The sequence below is a fragment of the Myotis yumanensis genome, unplaced genomic scaffold, assembly GCF_028538775.1.
Source record: "Myotis yumanensis isolate MYYU_CA2020_CCGP unplaced genomic scaffold, mMyoYum1.0.hap1 SCAF_4, whole genome shotgun sequence".
Taxonomy (NCBI): Eukaryota; Metazoa; Chordata; class Mammalia; order Chiroptera; family Vespertilionidae; genus Myotis; species Myotis yumanensis.
In genome coordinates, this window is record NW_027223755.1 from 36,559,717 (window position 1) to 36,579,888 (window position 20,172).

Below are 20,172 nucleotides of genomic sequence, written 5' to 3' on the forward strand. Positions count from 1 at the left end.
ACTTGTAAATGGTAATTTTGTTACATGACTTTTACCTAAAACATTTTTAAAATTAAAAACACCTAAATGATGCATATCTTCTATTATTCTTAGAATATATTACTTCTAAATATTAGCACTTCATCTCTATTGATATGTATGTTATTAACATAGGACACTCTATATAAAATGAATCTTTCAACATAATATTTTAAAAGAATCATCAAAATACCACTCTTACTTGCATTTTCAGACTTCAGCATTTTAATTTCCTCTGTTTTTAGTTTCAAAGTCTCTTTGAGGACTGCATTTTCACAGTTTAGCCTGGGAAAAAAGTAACCACCAAATAACTAAAATATTAGCACTTTGTACTTATATCAGAATGTTTTCATCCCATAGAGCACAAAAAATAAATATAATTTTTCCTACTTCAAAAGTCTAGAATTTAGATGTTACAAAATAAAGACAGTTTAAAGGAGTGTGGAAAGGTTTTGAACATACTCTAAACCCTTCAGTACAGCTCAGAAAAAATCAGAACCAGAAATAGCTCTAAGGCAACCATTTTGAATATTCATTCTCTTTACTGAAGTTTTAATTCAGTTTAATAAACATATCCTTGGATGAGGATTAAAAATTAAAATTAAATTCACACTAATGAAAGAGTTGATCAAAAGATTTTGTTTGAAAAAATAGTGTCAATGCTAAAATAACTTGGGAAACAATGACTCTTACATTGTTTTTAAAAATATAGTTTAGCCCTAGCTAGTCTGGCTCAGTGGATAGAGCGTCGGCCTGTGGACCAAAGGATCCTGGGTTCAATTCCGGTCAAGGGCACGTACCTAACTTGCAGGCTCCTCCCCAGCCTGGGCCCTGGTCAGGGCTCGTGCAGGAGGCAACCAATCGATGTGTTTCTCTCACATTGGTATTTCTCTCTGTCTTCCCTCTCTCTCCCACTTTCCCTAAAAATGAATGGAAAAATATCTTCAAGTAAGGAAGAATAACAAAAAAAAAAGTAAAAAAATTAAAATACAGTGTAGCCTGGCCAGTATGGCTCCGTTGAGATTCGTCCCAGGTACCAAGAGGTCACTGGTCCGATTCCCAGTCAGGGCACACACCCGAGTTCCAGGCGGGCTCCCCAGTGGGGGTGTGCAGGAGGCAGCCAACTGAAGTTTCTTCCTCTCTCTCTAAAATCAATAAAAACATAACAAATAATGAAAATACAGTTTATATTCTTTTTTAAACAAGAAAATCAAAACTAACAAAGACATGGAGCTGGTAAGTGGACAAGCAATAAGAATTTTATAATACAGTTAGCTCAAGGAAGAAGAAGGCCTAAGCTACATTTGAATTACAAACATTTTAAAGATTCACAAAGAAAAACTATAGAATAGTAATATACAAACCTGTCATATTTTTGGGTCCAAGTTTCCTCTATATTTTTAATTCTATTCTGATCAAATTCTATTTTCCACTGCAAGGCATTTATTTCCTATAGAAAGAAAATAGCATTTCAGGACATTGTGACTAGCTGAACTAAATAATATAATCATTTCACAGAAATAGGTTCAAGAGGAAAAAAACTAATTATTGCTCAAAAAGAGTATGACATTTGTAAACACACATAACATACCTCTTTAGCACTCAAAAGAGCTTTGCCAAAGCTTACTTACTATAGGAGAAATTTAAAATTGTTTAGGTTAACAATTTGCTGGTCCAAACCTAGATTTCTCATCATTCCCCCCGAGCCCCCTAACCCCGTGGTCGGCAAACTGCGGCTCGCGAGCCACATGCGGCTCTTTGGCCCCTTGAGTGCTTCCTAAGCCTTAGGAGTACCCTAATTAAGTTAATAACAATGTACCTACCTATATAGTTGAAGTTTAAAAAATTGGGCTCTCAAAAGAAATTTCAATTGTTGTGCTGTTGATATTTGGCTCTGTTGACTAATGAGTTTGCCGACCACTGCCCTAACCCATGCAGACTCCACAAGCAAAATACACTCCTGGAAGTCTGAACCCAGGACCGTTTCATTAAGGGAGAGTACTACCAGCACAGAAACAGGACCTTCAAGGGTGATTCTAACTACTGTTTTAGTGAAGATGAGGTGGCCAGACAAAGGCAGGCTCTGGAAGCAGAGAAAGAAAAGAAGAAAAATAGGAAGTGTCAACTTGGCAGGCCTCCTACTACCTTAAAATGAGGAAATAAAAGAAACCTTAATTCCTTGCCCATTTGACAATCTGGATTATAGGCTCCAAAAGGGAAGGAACCATATGAAGTGAAGCCCACCTAGCAGAGGGTGTGCACAAACAACATGTCCATTAATCAGGTGACCTTTAAGGAAATTCTGTTTGAGAGCTTGTTGGATTAACTACATCTATGCTAAAAATGCAAATACCTTCTCCAAGGATCTCTTTTCGTCCACAGTTTTTTGAAATACTGCCTGGGTATGACTTGTGGCTTTGCCAAATATTGCCTGGGAACAATAAAAATCATATCAGTACAAATAAAATTTCTAATCACTCCTATGGGCATGATGAAGTTAACATTTTTATTTTATTTTTAAATATATTTTATTGGTTTTTTACAGAGAGGAAGGGAGAAGGATAGAGAGTTAGAAACATCAATGAGAGAGAAACATCGGTCAGCTGCCTCCTCCACATCCCCTATTGGGGATGTGCCTGCAACCAAGGTACATGCCTTTGACCGGAATCGAACCTGGGACCCTTCAGTCTGCAGGCTGATGCTCCATCCACTGATCCAAACCAGTTAGGGCTACATTTTTATTTTAAGACAACAGAAAAGTAATTTGAGATGAGAATTTCCACAGAGACCACCTTTTGTGGAGTGTTTGATAGTTCAGAAGTCAGAAGATCTTGGTTTGGGTCTTCCCTAATGGATGTGAGCATGCACAAAAGGAATTGCACACAAAGACTTGTACTCAAACATTCAAATCGTCCAAAGAATGGAAACCCAAATGCCCATCAACTGGTGAACGGATAAAAAAAATAAACAAAATGTGCCAAACCTGTATAATGGAATATTATTTAGCAATAAAAGGGAAGAAAGTGCTGACACAGGCTATACGATGCTTGAACTTCAAAAACATGCTACCTAAAAGAATCAGGTGCAAAAGAATCCAGGCACATATTGTATGATTCTATTGATGGGAAATAGAAAAGACAAATCTATAAGACAGAAGGTAGATTATGGATGGGAATGGGAAGTGACTCCTAATGTGTATGTAGTTCCTTTTTGGGCTGTTAAAAATGTTCTAAAATTAGATTGTGCTGATGGTTGTACAACTTCAGTTCAGTAAAAATGAATTGTATGCTTACGAGTGAATTTTATAGCATGTAAATTATACTTCAATAAAACTGTTAAAAAAAATCTAGACCTCAGAAAGAAACTCAATTATCTTAAGCACTGCTACTTTTGTTTTAAAAGCTAAAACCATACAACTCAGTACTGAAATGTGAAAGTGATGGAAGTTTAAAAAAAAACTTCTTACCATGCTTTGAAGAATTTTCAGTGCTGCCTCTTTACCTTCCAGTTGTCTTTGAGAGGCCTCCAGTTCAGTTTTTAAATTTTCTACCTCCTGAGGAGAGAAATAAAATGAGTCTTCTTATCGGCAATCCCAAATGATCAATTTGATAGTCTACATTTAAGCTCCATATTCAGTTTGACTGAATGCACTCTGACCTTATAAATGAGGTTGGGCCCTGGCCGGTTTGGCTCAGTGGATAGAGCATCAGCCTGCGGACTGGAGGGTCCCGGGTTCGATTCCGGTCAAGGGCATGTACCTTGGTTGCGGGCACATCTCCAGTGGGGAGTGTGCTGGAGGCAGCTGATCGATGTTTCTCTCTCATCGATGTTTCTAACTCTCTATCCCTCTCCCTTCCTCTCTGTAAAAAAAACAATAAAATATATTTAAAAAATTAAAAAATAAAAAATTAAAAATAAATGAGGTTGGAAATTCCTATGGCTCTATAAGTGGACCAGACAGACAAAAATTGAGAGCCTCACTATCAGGTGCCATTTGTAACTCAAAGCCCAAATCTTTTGCTTTTATGCATCTAGGCCACACAGCTAAGAATTTGAAAGAAAAAAGAATTCCTTAGGCCACATAAAGGAAACACGAGTATTCACACAGCAACAGTAGTTATTATGGGTTGAATTGTGTCCCCCCAAAAGAAATGTTCAAGTTCTAACTCCTGATAGTGTGACTGTGACCTTATTTGGAAATAGTCTTTGCAGATGTAATCAAGTTAAAATGAGGTCAGATTGGATGCAGTGATGGCGAACCTATGACACGCGTGTCAGAGGTGACACGCGAACTCACTTTGTTGGTTGATTTTTCTTTGTTAAATGGCATTTAAATATATAAAATAAATATCAAAAATATAAATCTTTGTTTTACTATGGTTGCAAATATCAAAAAATTTCTATATGTGACACGGCACCAGAGTTAAGTTAGAGTTTTTCAAAATGCTGACACGCCGAGCTCAAAAGGTTTGCCATCACTGGATTAGGGTAAACCCCAATGACTGGTGTCCTTATAAAACGAGAAAAATCTGGACACGGACACACAGGGGACAAGGCCAAATGACAACAGAGGCGGAAACTAAAGGGATACTGCTGCGAGCCAAGGAATGCCAGGAGCAAACAAGCACTGTCGGGAAGCTAGGAAGAGGGACAGGATTCCCCTCCAGACCTCTCAGAGGGAATATGCACCCACACACACACCTTGATTTTGGATTTCTGGCCTCCGGAGCTGAGAGAATAAATCTGTTGTTTTAAGCCCAGAGTGTGTGGCACGTTGTTTCAGCAGTCGCAGGAAACAGTATAGCAGCTTTCACAGGAGTCACAAACATACACGAAGACAGGCTTCCTGCTTCCCACAGGAAAGGCACCCACCCCCCAGGAACTCCTACTCCCAGCAGGAGGAGCCACCTCCTCGGCCACCTGGCAAACTTTCTGGTCTTTTGACTTCAAAGAGGTTAAAGTAAGTCGGGTTATTTCAAGCCAGGAAAGACAGATGGAAAGAAGTGGTAACTATTTTCTCCAGGAGAAGACTCGGGAAGCAATAGTGGCGGGGGGGGGGGGGGGGGGGGGGGGGACTGGAGGGCATATTTACGTAAAGAGCCTTTTTGAGAAATGAGGAGGATAAGAAACTGAGGAGGCCAGCTCATAGTTTTACCACATGGCTCCTTCACAATATCTGGAAAGCCAACATTTGCCCTCCACACAATTTTAGGATTCCTTAAACAAAATATCTACCAGTGGGCCTTTATTCCCATGAGAATTTTTATGTTCGAGTACCTACCTCTAATGTTTCATCAAGACGTTGCTTTAACTCTACATTTGGCAATTCCGAATTAGAATCTATTAGAAAAAAAACACATTTGCTTTAACTAGTAATATAAGGACATTTGTTTACAAATTATCAAATATAGATTTCCCCTAAATTGCAAAGAGAATTGTAATAAACCAAAAAATGATAAAAATAGGTAGCTTAAAATATTTCACAAATGAAGAGATACATACTTTGAATAAAAAGACTTTTTTTTAAATTGTTTTATTGCTTAAAGTATTACAAAGAGTATTACATATTGTACTGGGCTGCATATCTGGCACTTCACCCAGAAGGGTCGCGCTGTGCTGTCTGTTCCAGGAAAACATAGATAGGAAGGTACTGACATCAGGTCAGGCCTTGAGATATGGTCTCATGGTCCCTCCTCAATATGCTGTGCTCTCTGTTCCAGGAAAACATAGATAGGAAGGTGATAATGCTATACTGTGTCGGGAACAAATTGCACAAGCAAGGCTTTGTAACTTTGTAGTTTTTGCAAATAAAAGTGCTGTAACTTTTGCAGTCTGTACTACAGTTCAGCCTTTTGCTTCGGCGGGGTGCTGTAACTGTGGTCAGCTGGCCAGCTTAATAAAGGCTCTTAAATTTAAATTCTGAGTCGGTGGTCTATCTCGCTGAGTGAACCCATAACATATATGTCTCCTTTTTTTCCCACCCTTAAAAATCCCCCGGCCTCCCCTACCCCCCAGTGTCTTATGTCCATTGGTTATGCTTATATGCATGCATACAAGTCCTTCGGTTGATCTCTTACCACCCCCCTCCCGCCCCTCAACCTAAAAAGACTTTTAAAAAGGACTCTAAAGTAAAACTGTTGTTGCCCTAGCTGGTTTGGCTCAGTGGATAGAGCATCGGCCTGAACACTGAAGAGTCCTGGGTTTGATTCCAGTCAAGGGAACATGCCTGTGTTGCAGGCCCAATCTGCAGTAGGGAGCGTGCAGGAGGCAGCCAATCAATGATTCTCTCTCATCATCCATGTTTCTATCTCTCTCTCCCTCTCCCTTCTTCTCTGAAATCAATAAAAATATATTTTAAAAAAACTGTTGTTAAGAATTGGGTCAGTTACTACATATTACTACTATACAAACACAATACAAAAACACATGAATGTTGGTGAGTGAACTAAATAAGTTTTGGTGTTGGCTTAAATTTGATCAATGTAGTGATATGAATAGCTAAGAAATAAACTGAATTTAATTTCTTTCCAATGAGAATGACTAGCAGTCTCCTGTAACTTCAATTATTCTCTCCTTATGTGATCAACTGAGACATTACACTGAGCTTTCTAGGAGCTTCATTTTCATTGCGGTCTCACTGGCAACAGGAAAACGTTAAAGTGGCAAGTTACAAGTGGGAGGAAAAGAAGAAAAAGAAGAAAATTAGAAAGAATATTTTGAAGAATATTAAAATTTTCTCAAAACAATTTTTTCCTTTGCTATTCTGAATTTTCATCAGCATCACAGTATCCAAGGTAAAACCTACTTCATGTTTTTACTCTGATGATACAAAGTTTTAAAGGAGGGACAAAAGTGACATTGGATGGACAATGACAAGTTCTGTTTTATTAATACTTGTGGTAGGCAGAACAATGGCCCCTGACAATGCCCTCATCTTAATCCCCATAACCTGTGAATACATAGCAAAAAGGACTTTGCAGATGGGATGTACTTGGAGATGGAAGAGTACCATGGATTACCCAGGTGGGTCCAATGTCCTCACAGGGTCCTTATCAATGAAAGAGGAAGGCAGGAGAGTCAGTGTCAGACTCTCACCAGCCACTGCTGGCTTTGAAGATGGAGCAAGGGGACCATGGCCAAGAAATGCAGGCGGCCTAGAAGCTGGGAAAGGCCAGGGAACGGCTTCTCCCCTAGAGCTTCCAGAAGGAAGGCAGCCCTGCCAATGGCTTGATTTTAGCCCAGTCAGACCTGCGTGGGACTTCTGACCTACAGAACTGTAAGATAATAAATGTGTTTTGTTTTAAACCATTAAATTTCTGGTAATTTGGAAACAACCTATTAGGAAACACACAACATTCTTACCTAAGATCAGGTCAACTTTGATAAAAGATAAAAGCCCATAACCCAACAAAACAAGAGCTCATACTATTGCTATTGCATCTCATTTCTATCCCAGTGGTTTCCCCATGTTTTTATAAAGCATCATATTCGGTTTTCAACATCTTGCTTGCAAAACAGTATGCATTCCTATGCATGATAAGAAATTGGGAGAAAAATACATAAATAATCCCATCCTAATTTCAAGAAGGATTTTTCGGGATAGGGATAGATCCCCAACTACAACATGCTGTTTGTAAATCTAAAATCATGTTTCTTAAGTTACTTTTGTGTTGTTCTAATGTGTGTTTGTTCCACTTTGGTGGGGAAGTTTTACAATGGGGGTTACAAAAGATACAGTCACAAAAGCTGTGCCACGGCGCAGGCATAGGCCTCATCCTTGGGTTCCCAAACACTGTGGAGTTGTATCATTCTATCACAGTATGATCTGCATTTTATTCTTTCCTTAATGTATAGCTTAATTTATTTTTAGTTATAATAAGTGAAGATTAATTTTTTGTGTTTTAAAAATATGTTTTTATTTATTTCAGGGAGAGGGAGAGAGAGATAGAAACATCAATGATGAGAGAGGATCACTGATCAGCTGCCTCCTGCACCCCCCCTACTGGGGATCAGGCCCCCAACCCAGGCATGTGCCCTAACAGGGAATGGAACCATGACCTCCTGGTTCATGGGTCAATAATGCTCAACCACTGAGCCACACCAGCTGGGCAAGATTAATTTTGTTTTTCTAATTTTTGAGAATTTCATGACATCCCTAAAATAACCAGAAACGTGTGTGTTCTGCTGGTAACACTCCTTCCCCAGATAAGCACTGGGCTTGCCTGCTCAAATGTCACCTCCTTAGCAGGCCTCCCCTAACCCTTGCCTAAAATAGCAGTGCCCCGGCCCCTCCAATCACTCACTATCCCTTCACTTACCACTGCCTGATGTTATACAGCTGCTGATTTGTAGGTTTATTCTGTCTCCTAGACTACAATTAGGGCCCTGGACAATTTTGTTCAATGATGTTATTCCCAGAGCTGTTATTCCCATAACAATGATGTTATGTCCCAGGTACCGAATAGGTACCCAATAAATATTTGTTGAATAAGAAAAAAATAAAAGGGAATACGTGAAGTCTATCACTATATCACACACAAAAAAAGCAAGGTAGGTAATTATTCACTGATCTAACTAACATGTGTATTAATGCAGAATAACTAGTGTACTTCGCAATTTGAACAATTCTTGGAAATAGAAACATCAATTACTTTGAACCATCACCAATCTCAAGAGGTGAATAGAGAAACATTTCTAAAATGCACTCTGGTGACCACTGTCCTGTGTGGGGAGGGCGGTGGGGACACGCATTCTTACCAGTGCTACTGTGTCGTCTGTGATGGGGGGTCCTGGGCCCTTCACGGTATGTGTCTTGAGGCCTGGGACGCTGACAAACAGCACCACTTCTTTCTTCCCCCTTCCTGGGAAACGGGGGAGGGCTACAGTTCGTCTCATCTGATCTTCTTCTAGATGTGACCAAGTGTGAAACTGGCACTTCATAAATACCGCCGGGCCTTCTCCCGAGGCCGTACCCTAAGTCGCCTTCTGCCATGTCATCGTCCTCTGCTTCCCAGGTCTGCGCCCCGGCCTCACTCGGTGGCCTCAACGCCCTGCTCATCAGCCAGGTGCCGCGGTTACCATAAGGAAAACCAGGTTATCTGCAGGTAGGAAGAACAGTAGTTAAAACACCGTCAGGGTAAGAGAGTTGGGTTTTCCAGGGAGCGCCAGCACACAAACGCAATCCAGTTCAACATGTAAGGACTTACTGGTGAGGAAAATTCCCCCTTCTTATTTCAAAGAAGCAGCGAATGGGGAGGAAGCAGGAAAGGCAGTTACTGAATAACCTGCTGATCAGGATAAAGCAGATGGGTCTTTGCCAAGGAAACAGGGATACAAGCTTATAAAGGAAAAGCTTCTATTTTCACCAGCGTAAGAGCTACATAAAATTCAGACAAGTCTCTGAAAAAAAAACAAAAACGAGCCTTGCAATGAATGACAAGAGTCCTGCCTCGGTCCCCTCACCGCCCTTTATTCAGTTCAGGTGCCCAGGGCTCTTCGGTTCCTCCTACAGCCCCTGTGCAGACTCTATTAGCCAAGGTTTTGTATGTGGGACAGTCCTGGGTGGGAGGGGGGAAGGTGCCCCACTTCCCTCTCAAATCAGATTGCCTCCGTTCAAAACCTCTGTCGCAATGCAACCAGCGCAAACCGCAAAGCCTTTCCAGTGGCGCAGGGCCTGATGCCCATCTCTGCCCGCCCTCAGCCAGGCGGACTGCCCTGGCCTGCGGTGCTGTGGACCATGCCAAGTGCTCCTGCCCCAGAGCTTTGCGCTCACCTTGCCTGGGGGAATGAACGCTCTTCCCCCAGAGAGCTGACAGCGGATTCCGCACCTTCTGTGGGTCCTTCCTTCAGTCTTCCCTTCTCAGTGGGGCCTTTCCTGGCACCCCGTCTAAAACTGCAGACTTCTCCCAGCCCCACTTAGCTGCTTTATCTTTCTCCTTGGCACTTATGACCTTCTAACATACCATATTTTACTCATTTTCAAATCACACCTCTGAAAGGGGAAAGGTAGCCCAGCAGAGGGAGCCAGGTGAAGCGGAGGGTGGCTCCAGCTGCCTAGGATGCCTCTCAAGAACTAGGGCACCCTTCAGATTTCCCCCACCAGAGCCCAGACCTGCTGTGGGTGGCCCTGAGAGAAATGTGAGCCTGGCTGGCGTGGCTCAGTGGTTGAGCGTCGACCTATGAACCTGGAGGTCACGGGTTCGATTCCCAGTCAGGGCATATGCCCGGGTTTGGGGCTCGATTCCCAGTATGAGGCGTGCAGGAGGCAGCCGATCAATGATTCTCTCTCATCATTGATGTTTCTATCTCTCTCTCCCTCTCCCTTCCTGTCTGAAAAAAAAAACAAAAAAACACACCAATAAAAATATTAAAAAAAAAAAAAAAAAGAAGAAAGAAAGAAATGTGAGCTCCACAAGGGCAGAATTGTTCTTTTCTTTGGATCACCATTCATTCCCAGTGCCTAAAACTGAGACATAACCGGTGCTCAAGAAATCCTGTTTAATAAAAGAATAGCCCAGCTGGAGTGGCTCAGTTGGTTGAGCATTGACCTGTGCACTGAAAGGTTGCCAGTTTGATTCCCAGTCAGGGCACATACCTGGGTTTTAGGTTCGATCACTGGTGGGGCACATACAGAAGGCAACCAATCGATGTTTCTCTCACATCAATGTTTCTGTCTCTTATCAATGTTTCTCTCCTTCCCTCCCTCCCTCCTCTTCCCCTCTTTAAGCATGTCCTTAGGTGAGGATTAACACAAACACACACACACACACACACACACACACCCAATGACAGCAAAAAGAATAAAGCAAAGAAAGACTATGCAAACTGAAATCAACTTGCCTCTAGGGCAGAAAAACAAAACCATCACCTCAGCAAGGCTGCACACTGGATAGCATGGGGCTAACTGCCTGCCCTTCTTCCTAGAAGAAAACATCTGCAGGTAAAAATGCCCTACATGGAAATCATCCCTGAGCCTTCCCGGTCTGAAGACCATCGTAGGCACCTACCTGGTGACAGTGGCCTACCTGGTGGCTGGAGAGCACCTGAAATGCTCGGCCCAGTACAGAATACAGTTAAGAGGGGCTTTCACCACCAGATGTTACAAAACAGCTGCTTTGCTGTAGTTATTAGGAAATATTTCATCCTTTTCACAAGACTCATTAAAAAAAACAACCACCCACATCTGACATATTTTTCTAAATATCCTGCTGTTTAAGTAATTGCTTACCAGGACTTTCAAAAATAAATCTCATATATGCAGTCTTTCAAAAATAGTTACATCTTATTTTTTACTGATATCGCTCTCCTATTCTTCCACTATTAAAACCATACATAGATGCCAACTAGATCTGATCACGTATGAAGGGTTTTCTATTTTTTTAAGGTCAAAGTATCATATATTTTCAATGTGTAAAAGCAAAGGCCCTTAAGCCCTAGCCAGTGTGGCTCAGTTGGTTGGAGCATCATCCCCTACACCAAAAGGTGATGGGTTTGATTCCCAGTCAGGGCACATACCCAGGTTGTGGGCTCGATCCCTGGTCAGGAGGCAACTGATCAATGTTTCTCTCTCTCTCTCTCTCTCTCTCTCTCTCTCTCTCTCTCTCTCTAAGGAAAAAAAAAAAGGTCCTTAGAAGATTTGAGGTAATCTACACTAATAAAATAGAAAGATGCAAATTGACCATACCTTCACAACACTTGTCAGCCAATCAGGGGTGAGTATGCAAATTAACCCAACAAAGCTGGTGGGTTAATTTGCATACACAGGTGCCAAGCGGCCGGGGGCATTCTGCACCACCCCAGCCACTCTGGGCCTCTGGGCAGTGTGGGAAGGTAGAAAGGCGGCTCCAGCCAGAGCGAAGGCGGTGCCAGCAGCCAGGGGAAGGAAGACCCATTCTTGCATGAATCTTCGTGCATCAGGCCTCTACTCTAGTACATCATAAAAGAAGATACAAAGATGGAAAGACACTCAACATCATTAGTCATCAGGGAATTGTTGAATTAGACTACAATGAGATTCAATCACCTATTACTGCCAATTGCAAGTGTTGCCAAGATGTGGACATCCACATACACTATTGGTGGGAGCATAAAATGGTACAGACACTGTGAAAAGTTTGACAGTTTCTTTTCAACAGTGACCCAGCAATTGCATTCTTGTTATTTATCCAAGAGAAACAAAAACATATGTTCATACAGAGATGTGTGTAAGAATGTTCATAGCATTATTCAAATTAGCCCCAACCTGGAAACAACCCAAATGCCCATCAACAGGGAAACAGACAAGTTACAGTACATCCATACAATACAATACAATACAATACATTCAGCAATAAATAATAAATTTCTGATATATGCAACAACATGGTGAATGTTACAGACATTTATACTGACTGAAGAACCACATACTGTATGAAATCCTAGCAAAACTAATGTTCATAATAGACCATAGATCAACAGTTGCCTAGGGTGGGAAGGTGAACTTCAAAGGGCATGAGAGAACTTTTTTGGATGATGGAAAAGTCTTATATCTTGACTAGAACGATGGTTGTTAAAATGAATCCAACTATATACTTAAGGATGGTGCATTTTCATATATGCAAATTTTACCTCAATAATATGATAGTCACAGAAAAAAACAAGGGAATTTTAACTGGATTAGGGGACAAGATGAGAAGTGTGTTAATCAATTGTGCCCTCCTATATAAGAAAATAATTAAAATGGGTGCCTTAAATCAGCAACAATTTTTTTTCTTTTTTGTGTATGAATTGATTTAAATAAGTCTGACTAGTTTGTCCTGAATTTACAATTTAACTGATGAGTCTAATCAGTTTAGTGACGTGGCCTGGGAACCCAATAGCAAACAAACAAACAAAAATCAGACCAGTTAGCAACAATTTTTTAATAACATAATAATAGCGAGCTAGTACGCATTGCTTGCTTTCTGTGTTCTAGACACTATGTTAAGTGCTTTACTTAGATTATTCTATTTATTCTTTACAAACACTGTAAGACAACACTGTTATTACTAAGTACAGTTAAATTGAAGTGCACACAGGTAAAGTAACACAGCTAACAAGAGCCGGAGCCAGATTCTGACTCCAGATCCCTGATGTCAGAGACACTGTTACACTCTTAGCCACTGCTTTGTATCATTTGGAGAATTTCAATGAGATTAACATCAGAGTAAATCAAGTTTCTATTACTACATCTAATAGAACTGAAAGTAAAAGCTTAAAATAGCTAGTTTTAGCAACACTCAACAGTCTATTGGGTCCATTTTTATTTATTTTTATTTTTTAAAATATATTTTTATTGATTTCAGAGAGGAAGGGAGAGGGAGAGAGAGATAGAAACATCAATGATGAGAGAGAATCATTTATTGGCTGCCTCCTGCATGCCCCCTACCTGGAATCAAGCCCAAAACCCAGGGCATGTGCCCTGACCGGGAATCAGACCATGACCTCTTGGTGTGGACCATGACCACACCGGCCAGGCAGACCCATTTTTCCCCCAAAACTTTAATAAAATCATCTTGGTTCCTTTACAAGTTTACTTCCTAAATAAGTAAGTTCTATTTTTATTTGTCAGGGTAGATGGGAAGTTATTTGTTACCTAAGAGGCTGTGTTTTACCTCTAGTGCAGCAGATTCCTGTTTATAACCTCATATCTCTGTTAAGGAAGGTGTGGTCAGGGTTAGGCAGCCAGCAGTGAAGAAAACGGAATTGGTCAACACAAAGGAAAAAAGCAATAAGGGGAAAGAATATGCAACCACAGGATTAGCTAATAATATTTTTTAATGCACCCCCTATATTCAGGCATCATGAGAACATCTTCCTGCTATTAAGAGTTTAACATAATAGTAAACTTTCACATGGTCCAATGCTCTACTGTTTTTTAAAATGTAATTCAAGAACTGTTGGCTGTGGACCCTCCCACTTTTTATATACTAATAGTAATATTAATGTGGAATGCAATCAAATTAAACTTGACTTTTGGAACATATTACTAACATTCCATTTGACTAGTTTTAAATGCATTCAATGTTGACAACCAGGGAGGCAGTAGATGGGCAACAGAGAAGGCCTGGCCTCAGGAGTTCTGGGTTCAAATTTCACTCCACTAATGCTATTCTGTGATCCTGGGCGAGTCATTTAACTTCTTGGATCCTGTCTTCAAATTTCCAAAATGGGTTTAAGCATAATTACTTTTTAGAGAGTTATGCTTAGTTCCATAAACCCTATATCTGGGCACCACTGATATATTTGAAATCAATGTTTACTGAATTAGAATTTGAGTATTAGTTTTTCGTTTGTCAAATGAAGGAATTGGACACGATTTTTTTTTGTTCTTTAGAGCCCTGAAATCCCAGTTCTATCAGCATTTTCCACAGTGCCCCATGGAACCCTAGTTCTATGAACTGTGAGGGGTTGCTAAGAATGAAAGAGCCCTTCTGGTTTTATTACGAGCTGTATTTTTTTAAATATATTTTATTGATTTTTTACAGAGAGGAAGGGAGAGGGATAGAGAGTTAGAAACATCGATGAGAGAGAAACATCAATCAGCTGCCTCCTGCACACTCCCTACTGGGGATGTGCCCGAAACCAAGGTACATGCCCTTGACCAGAATCGAACCTGGGACCTTTCAGTCCGCAGGCTGACGCTCTATCCACTGAGCCAAACCAGTTAGGGTATACGAGCTGTCTTTTACTATGCCAGTCTAGGCACAGGTGCCCAGCCTCAAATTATACAGGTAGTAGCAGCCTAGCCTCAAACTATACAGGTAGTGGCAGCCTAGCCTCAAACTATACAGGTAGTGGCAGCCAGAACTTAGGAACATCTCTCTGGCTCCTTGTTCTGTGGTCTGGTCACTTGGGAAAGGCCACAGAATGAACAGATTGCAGACTGAGCAATCATCCTACTTCTGCACTAAAACAACTCTCCGAAAAGAGACCAGTGACTTCCTAATCACTAAATCCAAGACCTAGTCTCGTTCCTCAGCCACCTCCACTTTCTGCAGAAGCTGTGCCTACTGACTTAACGCCCAGGCCCCTGGTCCCACAGGAATCCTGGGGTGGGGGGGTGGGGGAGCTAGGGGGGAGGGGGGAGCCAAGAACCTCCTGCGCCCCCACCCCACTCTCTCTTATCTGCCCCCTCAGGCTCCTTTCCTCTTCCTGTCCCTTCTGTATATGTTTGGCTTCCATTCTTAGAGACACATCTCCAGCAGGATATCCTGGCAGCAATTCAAACACAGCTTGTTTAAAAACAAATTCATTCCCCTCCCCAGTTCCCGCTGCGTCTCCTCCTGTATCCTCTATTTCTGCAAACGTGGCGACCATGCTCTAAAACACCCAGCTCCAAAACTCTGCGTTTTTTTCTCTTCTCTTTGGTACCTTCAGTTGTCAGGTCCTCTAGATCCACAATCTCCCAATGCCTTGTCCTTCTCTGCACCTGAACTTCACAGGCCTGGCTGAATTTCTTATGACTTCTGGACTAAACCAATAATTCCCTAACTGATCTACTCCACACACTGTGACGAAGCACAGATTGAGTGATGCCTGTCCATTCATGGATCCCATGGCCTATATTATAAAAGTGTCCCTCTATTGCCCGGCCAGTGTGGCTCAGTGGTTGAGTGTCACGGTCGATTCCCTGTCAGGGCACATACCTGGGTTGTGGGCTCGATCCCTAATGTGGAGCATGCAGGAGGCAGGTGATCAGTGATTCTCTCTCATCACTGATGTTTCTATCTCCTTCTCCCTTTCTCTCTGAAATCAATAAAAATATATATATTTTTAAAAAGTATTGCCCTGTTTGCTACAAGAGTCCTGTTTTCACTTCCTGTTTCCACTGTGAGTACTCCCTGGGCGTGCTCTGTGCTTCCATGTGAGAGGGCCTACATCTGCTCCAAGGTAGCCTCAGCCTGGTACCTTCAACTCTCTGCTGGGGCCAGTTTCCACCCAGGGATGCTTTCCCCGCCTCCCGTCAGCCAGGCCCTCCAGACTACCCTGGGCCAGAGGTGATTTCTCCTACCTCTGAGCCCTTCTAGCTCTGTACTAACCCTTTTAATAGTCCTTTCTTCTTTCTTCTTTTTTTTTTTTAACAGTCCTTACTTATTACCTAATGTTTTTACTAAACACACCCCTAGTGCAGGGAGTACTGTATATGTGTCTCACTCATTTGCTTGTGCAGAACAAGTGTTCCAAAGATACCTGACAGACAGATTTAAAACAGAAAACAGATTCCTCCTGGAAAACTGGACTAGGAGCACCCACGCCCAGCAGCCTAACATCTCTGGCCTCAGCAAACAAGCTGGTCAAACACACAATTCCTGTCAGGCCTGGCAGAGAGCAATGAACCGGATCCCCGCCCGAACAACGGCCTGTCGCACAGCACCGTACGATTTTGTTCTGTAACTTTTCCTGTTAAAACAGTTTTAGATTTACAGTAAATTGCAAATATAATACAGAGAACTCCTGTGTATCCTTTACCTAGATTCCTCTAATGTTAATAATAGGGTACATTTATCAAAATTAAGAAGTTAACATGAACTAAACCACAGACTTTATTAGAATCTCCCCAGTTTTTCTTCTGATGTCTTTTTTCTGTTCCAGGGTGCGATCCGGGATACTGCACTGCATTTAGTGCGCTGTCACTGCTAAGGCTCAAAATTAATAGAAAAAATAAAGAGAGAAGGAAGGGAGAGAGGCAGAAGCAGTCTTTCAAACCTATTCCTTATAATGGGGGGTTTTGCAGCTGAGTTTAGACATTAGAATACAAGTTTTGCAGCTTCGTTTAGACATTTTCAATGTCGGACAGGCCATTAAACCAGCATTAGCGGGAAAGCAGCCAACTAGCCAGCTCGCCCACAACCCGCCGAGTTTCCACGGATGTGCGCCGCCCCGGGTCCTCCCCACGCGCGGTTCCCACCTGCGGGCTCTGCCCCGCCCCGGGCGCCGCCTTCCGCGAGGGAGGGTTTGGGACCCCGGACCCGGCCAGGCGACTGGGGGGCCCCCCCCCCCGGGGGCCCCCCCCCCCCCCAGCCCCCGCCGCCCCTGGGACCGCGCCCCGCGCCCCGCGCTCACCCGGCGCTGAGCCTCCACGTCGCGCGCCGCCCCTCCGGCCACGTGACCGCGGGAGGCGCCGCCTGGGATCACCTGCGGGGCTCCGAGCGCGCGGGGGCCAGCGGGGGCCAGCTCCAAAGCCCGCACTTTCCCCGCTTCGGGCAGCCGAGGTATAAATAATAGCCCGGGACCTGGAAAAACAGCACAAGGCCAAGCGTGCGCGTCAATGAAGGTAACGTGAGACCATTCAGAACCCTGTGTCTGGGGGTCCCCTCCTGGAAGGACGGAGCGGAGCTGAGCTGAGCTGCACTTCTGCGGTGGAGACAGGCCTTGAAATGCAAGCTTTCGGTCCTGGGAAATGGTGAGGGCATTGCAGGGCCAAGGCCTGGCAGAGGGAAGGAGCTAGAGGGAGTGGCCTTGAGGGTCCGGAGAGCGCCTACTCTGGACGACCTATTCCTGTGGGTTTTCTGAAATGGACCCCGCCTCCGCCTAATCTCACCAAAACGTGTTGGGTCATTGCCTTGGTGAAATTATTTTGGTATTATTTCCTAATACCCAATGTTGATGTAAAATGTGTCCAAACCTATAAAGAATTTTTATGAGTTTATTTGAGCCAAACTGACAATTGTCCAGAAGCAAAATCTCTACTGGATTGAGAAAATGCTCCAGAGAATGGGGGATTTTGCAGTTTAGTTTAGACATTAGAATACAAGGAGGACACCTGAGGAGGGTTACATGAAATCCATTGGTGATAGATTAAGGGGGCAGGAGAAAGCAAATTGGGGAAATCCCTGGGATTGGATAAAAAGGCAAAATGGAGAAACATCTGGTTCATTTACATAGGTGGGTACAGCAGAGTTAATAGTTAACGTTTACAGCACATACAGATGGAATGTGGGAGAACAAGAGAGCGGTGAGGGGTTCTGTGGTCTCTTCTCTGGTGCAGCTGTTGTGCCCTGAGGGGTCTGGAGAAAGAGATTAGGCTGACCTTCCAAAGGTATGTTTTCTTAGATGCAAAAAGATAATACTCAGACCCACAGAGGTAAAGATTGACCTTTGTCAAGGAAGCTACAGACCTAGGACGTGACTGTCCCCCATGACTCGCTTTTAGTTAGGAATTTTTGTGTTCAGAACATCCTGTATGGTTACTTTCAGTCTCTGAGTTTTTAAGGCCCACCATGCAAACTTCCCCTGAAATTGTCAGGTTTAGTAAGTAGCCCCTTTTTTATCCACACCAACATCCATGAAATAACTGAAGGGACTTCATAGTCGCTGGATTTAAAGATTACTTTGGTTTGGAAATAAACTAATAAACCCTTTCCTCTCAGTAGCCAACTTCTTTTTAGTAGTGTTTCTCTTCTCCAGATCCAGTCTACATTTTCCTTAACCAGCTGCTTTTCGAAAGCAAACATACCTAGATATATGGAAAACTAGACAGAACCGAGGCTCTAAAATTTCTCCTGATAATAGGACAAGATCAATGCTATGTGCTTATTAGATGCTAAGGGATTTAAAATTACAGTGGGGCCTTGACTTACGAGTGTCCCGACTAACAAGTTTTTTCGAGATACGAGCCGTCTCTCGGCCAATTTTTTGCTTTGAGTTGCTAGCTAAAATTCGGGTTACGTACGAGCCAGCTTCAGATACCCCACCGCTAGTTGGCGCAGTGAACGTCACAGTGATTTGACATACGAGTAATTTGAGTTACGATTTCCGTCACGGAATGAATTAAACTCATAAGTCAAGGCCCCACTGTATCGTAGAAGAGTAATATATTTATAACTGTAAAGTCAGTTGCGTACTATCTCATTTAGGGTGATAAACATATTCAATAGCTTTGCAAATCAAAAATAATTTTTTTTCAATTAAAACTTTTAAAAACACATTTTGAAATTTCAACCTATTTTATTGATTTTAAAAAAAATTTTAGAGCATGAGGAAAGGGAGAGAGAAAAAAAATCAATGTGAGAGAGAAACATTGATTGGTTGCCTCCTGCAGGCACCCCCACTGGGGATCAAATCCAAAACCTGGGCATGTGCCTTGACAAGGAATCAAATCAGCAACCTTTTGGTGCATAGGATGAAACTAAACCAACTAAGTCACACTGGCCAGGGCTCAATTAATACTTTATTATAGCAAATCTTGAAGTGAGGTACTATAAGTCTTTTAACTTTTTCAATATTTATTCTTTTTCAGCATTGCTTATCTATTCTCATTCCTATAGATTTCCATATAAATTTTCAAATCAGCTTATCAACTTTTATTTTATGCTGGGATTTTTATTGGGATTGAGTTTATAGAACTAGAGGCCTGGTGCGTGAAATTTGTGCACTGAGTGGGCGGAGGGATGTCCCTTAGCCCAGCCTGTACCCTCTCCAATCTGGGACCCCTTGGACATCCCTCTCACAATCTGGGACTGCTGGCTCCTAATCGCTCGCCTGCCTGCCTGCCTGATTGCCCCCAACTGCTTCTGCCTGACAGCCAGATCACTCCCTAACCGCTCCCCTGCTGGCCTGATTAACACCTAACTGCTCCCCTGCTGGCCCAATCACCCCCAACTGCCCTCTCCTGCCAGCCTGGTCGCCCCCAATTGCCCTCCCCTGCAAGCCTGGTTGCCCCCAACTGCCCTCCCCTGCCAGCCTGGTTGCCCCCAACTGCCCTCCCCTGCTGGCCTGATCTTGCCCCCAACTGTCCTCCCCTGCAAGCCTGGTCCCCCTCAACTGCCTTCCTCTGCCAGCCATTTTGGTTCTGATTGGTCAGTTTCTATGCCAGTCAGTGTCAAAAGCTCCGCCTCCTAGGCAGCCATTGGCTCCTCACAGTTGACCAGATTTGGTTCTGATTGGTTGGTTTCTATGCCAGTCAGTGTCTCTCAGCCTATCAACAGGCCTGATCAGAAAGGCGGGGCTGATGAGTAGCCCTAGTGGAGGCCTGGAAAGAAATGGAGGCTGGCTGCTGACCAGGCCCAGAGCTAAAGAGAGGCAAGTGCTGATCAACAGTTGCCACAGAGGCTACGGATCAAACCCTGCTTCTCTCTTCAAGCCTCTCTCTGGGCCTGATTTGTAGCCCCCTCAGCAGTCAGTGCTGGGTCACCA

At 42.9% G+C, this 20,172-nt stretch overlaps 2 protein-coding genes across 3 annotated transcripts in view; one reads left to right on the forward strand and one right to left on the reverse strand.

Moving 5' to 3' along the window:
- CCDC125 (coiled-coil domain containing 125) overlaps window positions 1-17,408 on the reverse strand; it is a 30,683-nt gene extending 13,275 nt beyond the window's left edge. Inside the window, exons 1-7 of one of the 2 annotated variants that reach the window (XM_070412123.1) lie at window positions 17,101-17,402; window positions 8,776-9,116; window positions 5,300-5,358; window positions 3,485-3,571; window positions 2,372-2,449; window positions 1,383-1,468; window positions 221-303 (exon numbers count right to left, since the gene is read on the reverse strand). In XM_070412123.1, coding sequence (XP_070268224.1) covers window positions 221-303; window positions 1,383-1,468; window positions 2,372-2,449; window positions 3,485-3,571; window positions 5,300-5,358; window positions 8,776-9,076 — 694 coding nt within the window. In that variant the 5' untranslated portion in view covers window positions 9,077-9,116; window positions 17,101-17,402. Of the gene's footprint in view, window positions 1-220; window positions 304-1,382; window positions 1,469-2,371; window positions 2,450-3,484; window positions 3,572-5,299; window positions 5,359-8,775; window positions 9,117-17,100 lie in introns of both variants that reach the window. The other variant, XM_070412124.1, reaches the window with a different exon arrangement.
- Window positions 17,409-17,424: 16 nt separating this feature from the next.
- Window positions 17,425-20,172, forward strand: part of RAD17 (RAD17 checkpoint clamp loader component) — a 52,794-nt gene continuing 50,046 nt past the window's right edge. The window contains exon 1 of the mRNA XM_070412114.1: window positions 17,425-17,440. The gene's annotated coding sequence lies outside the window, so the exon portion shown is untranslated. The remainder of the gene's footprint in view (window positions 17,441-20,172) is intronic.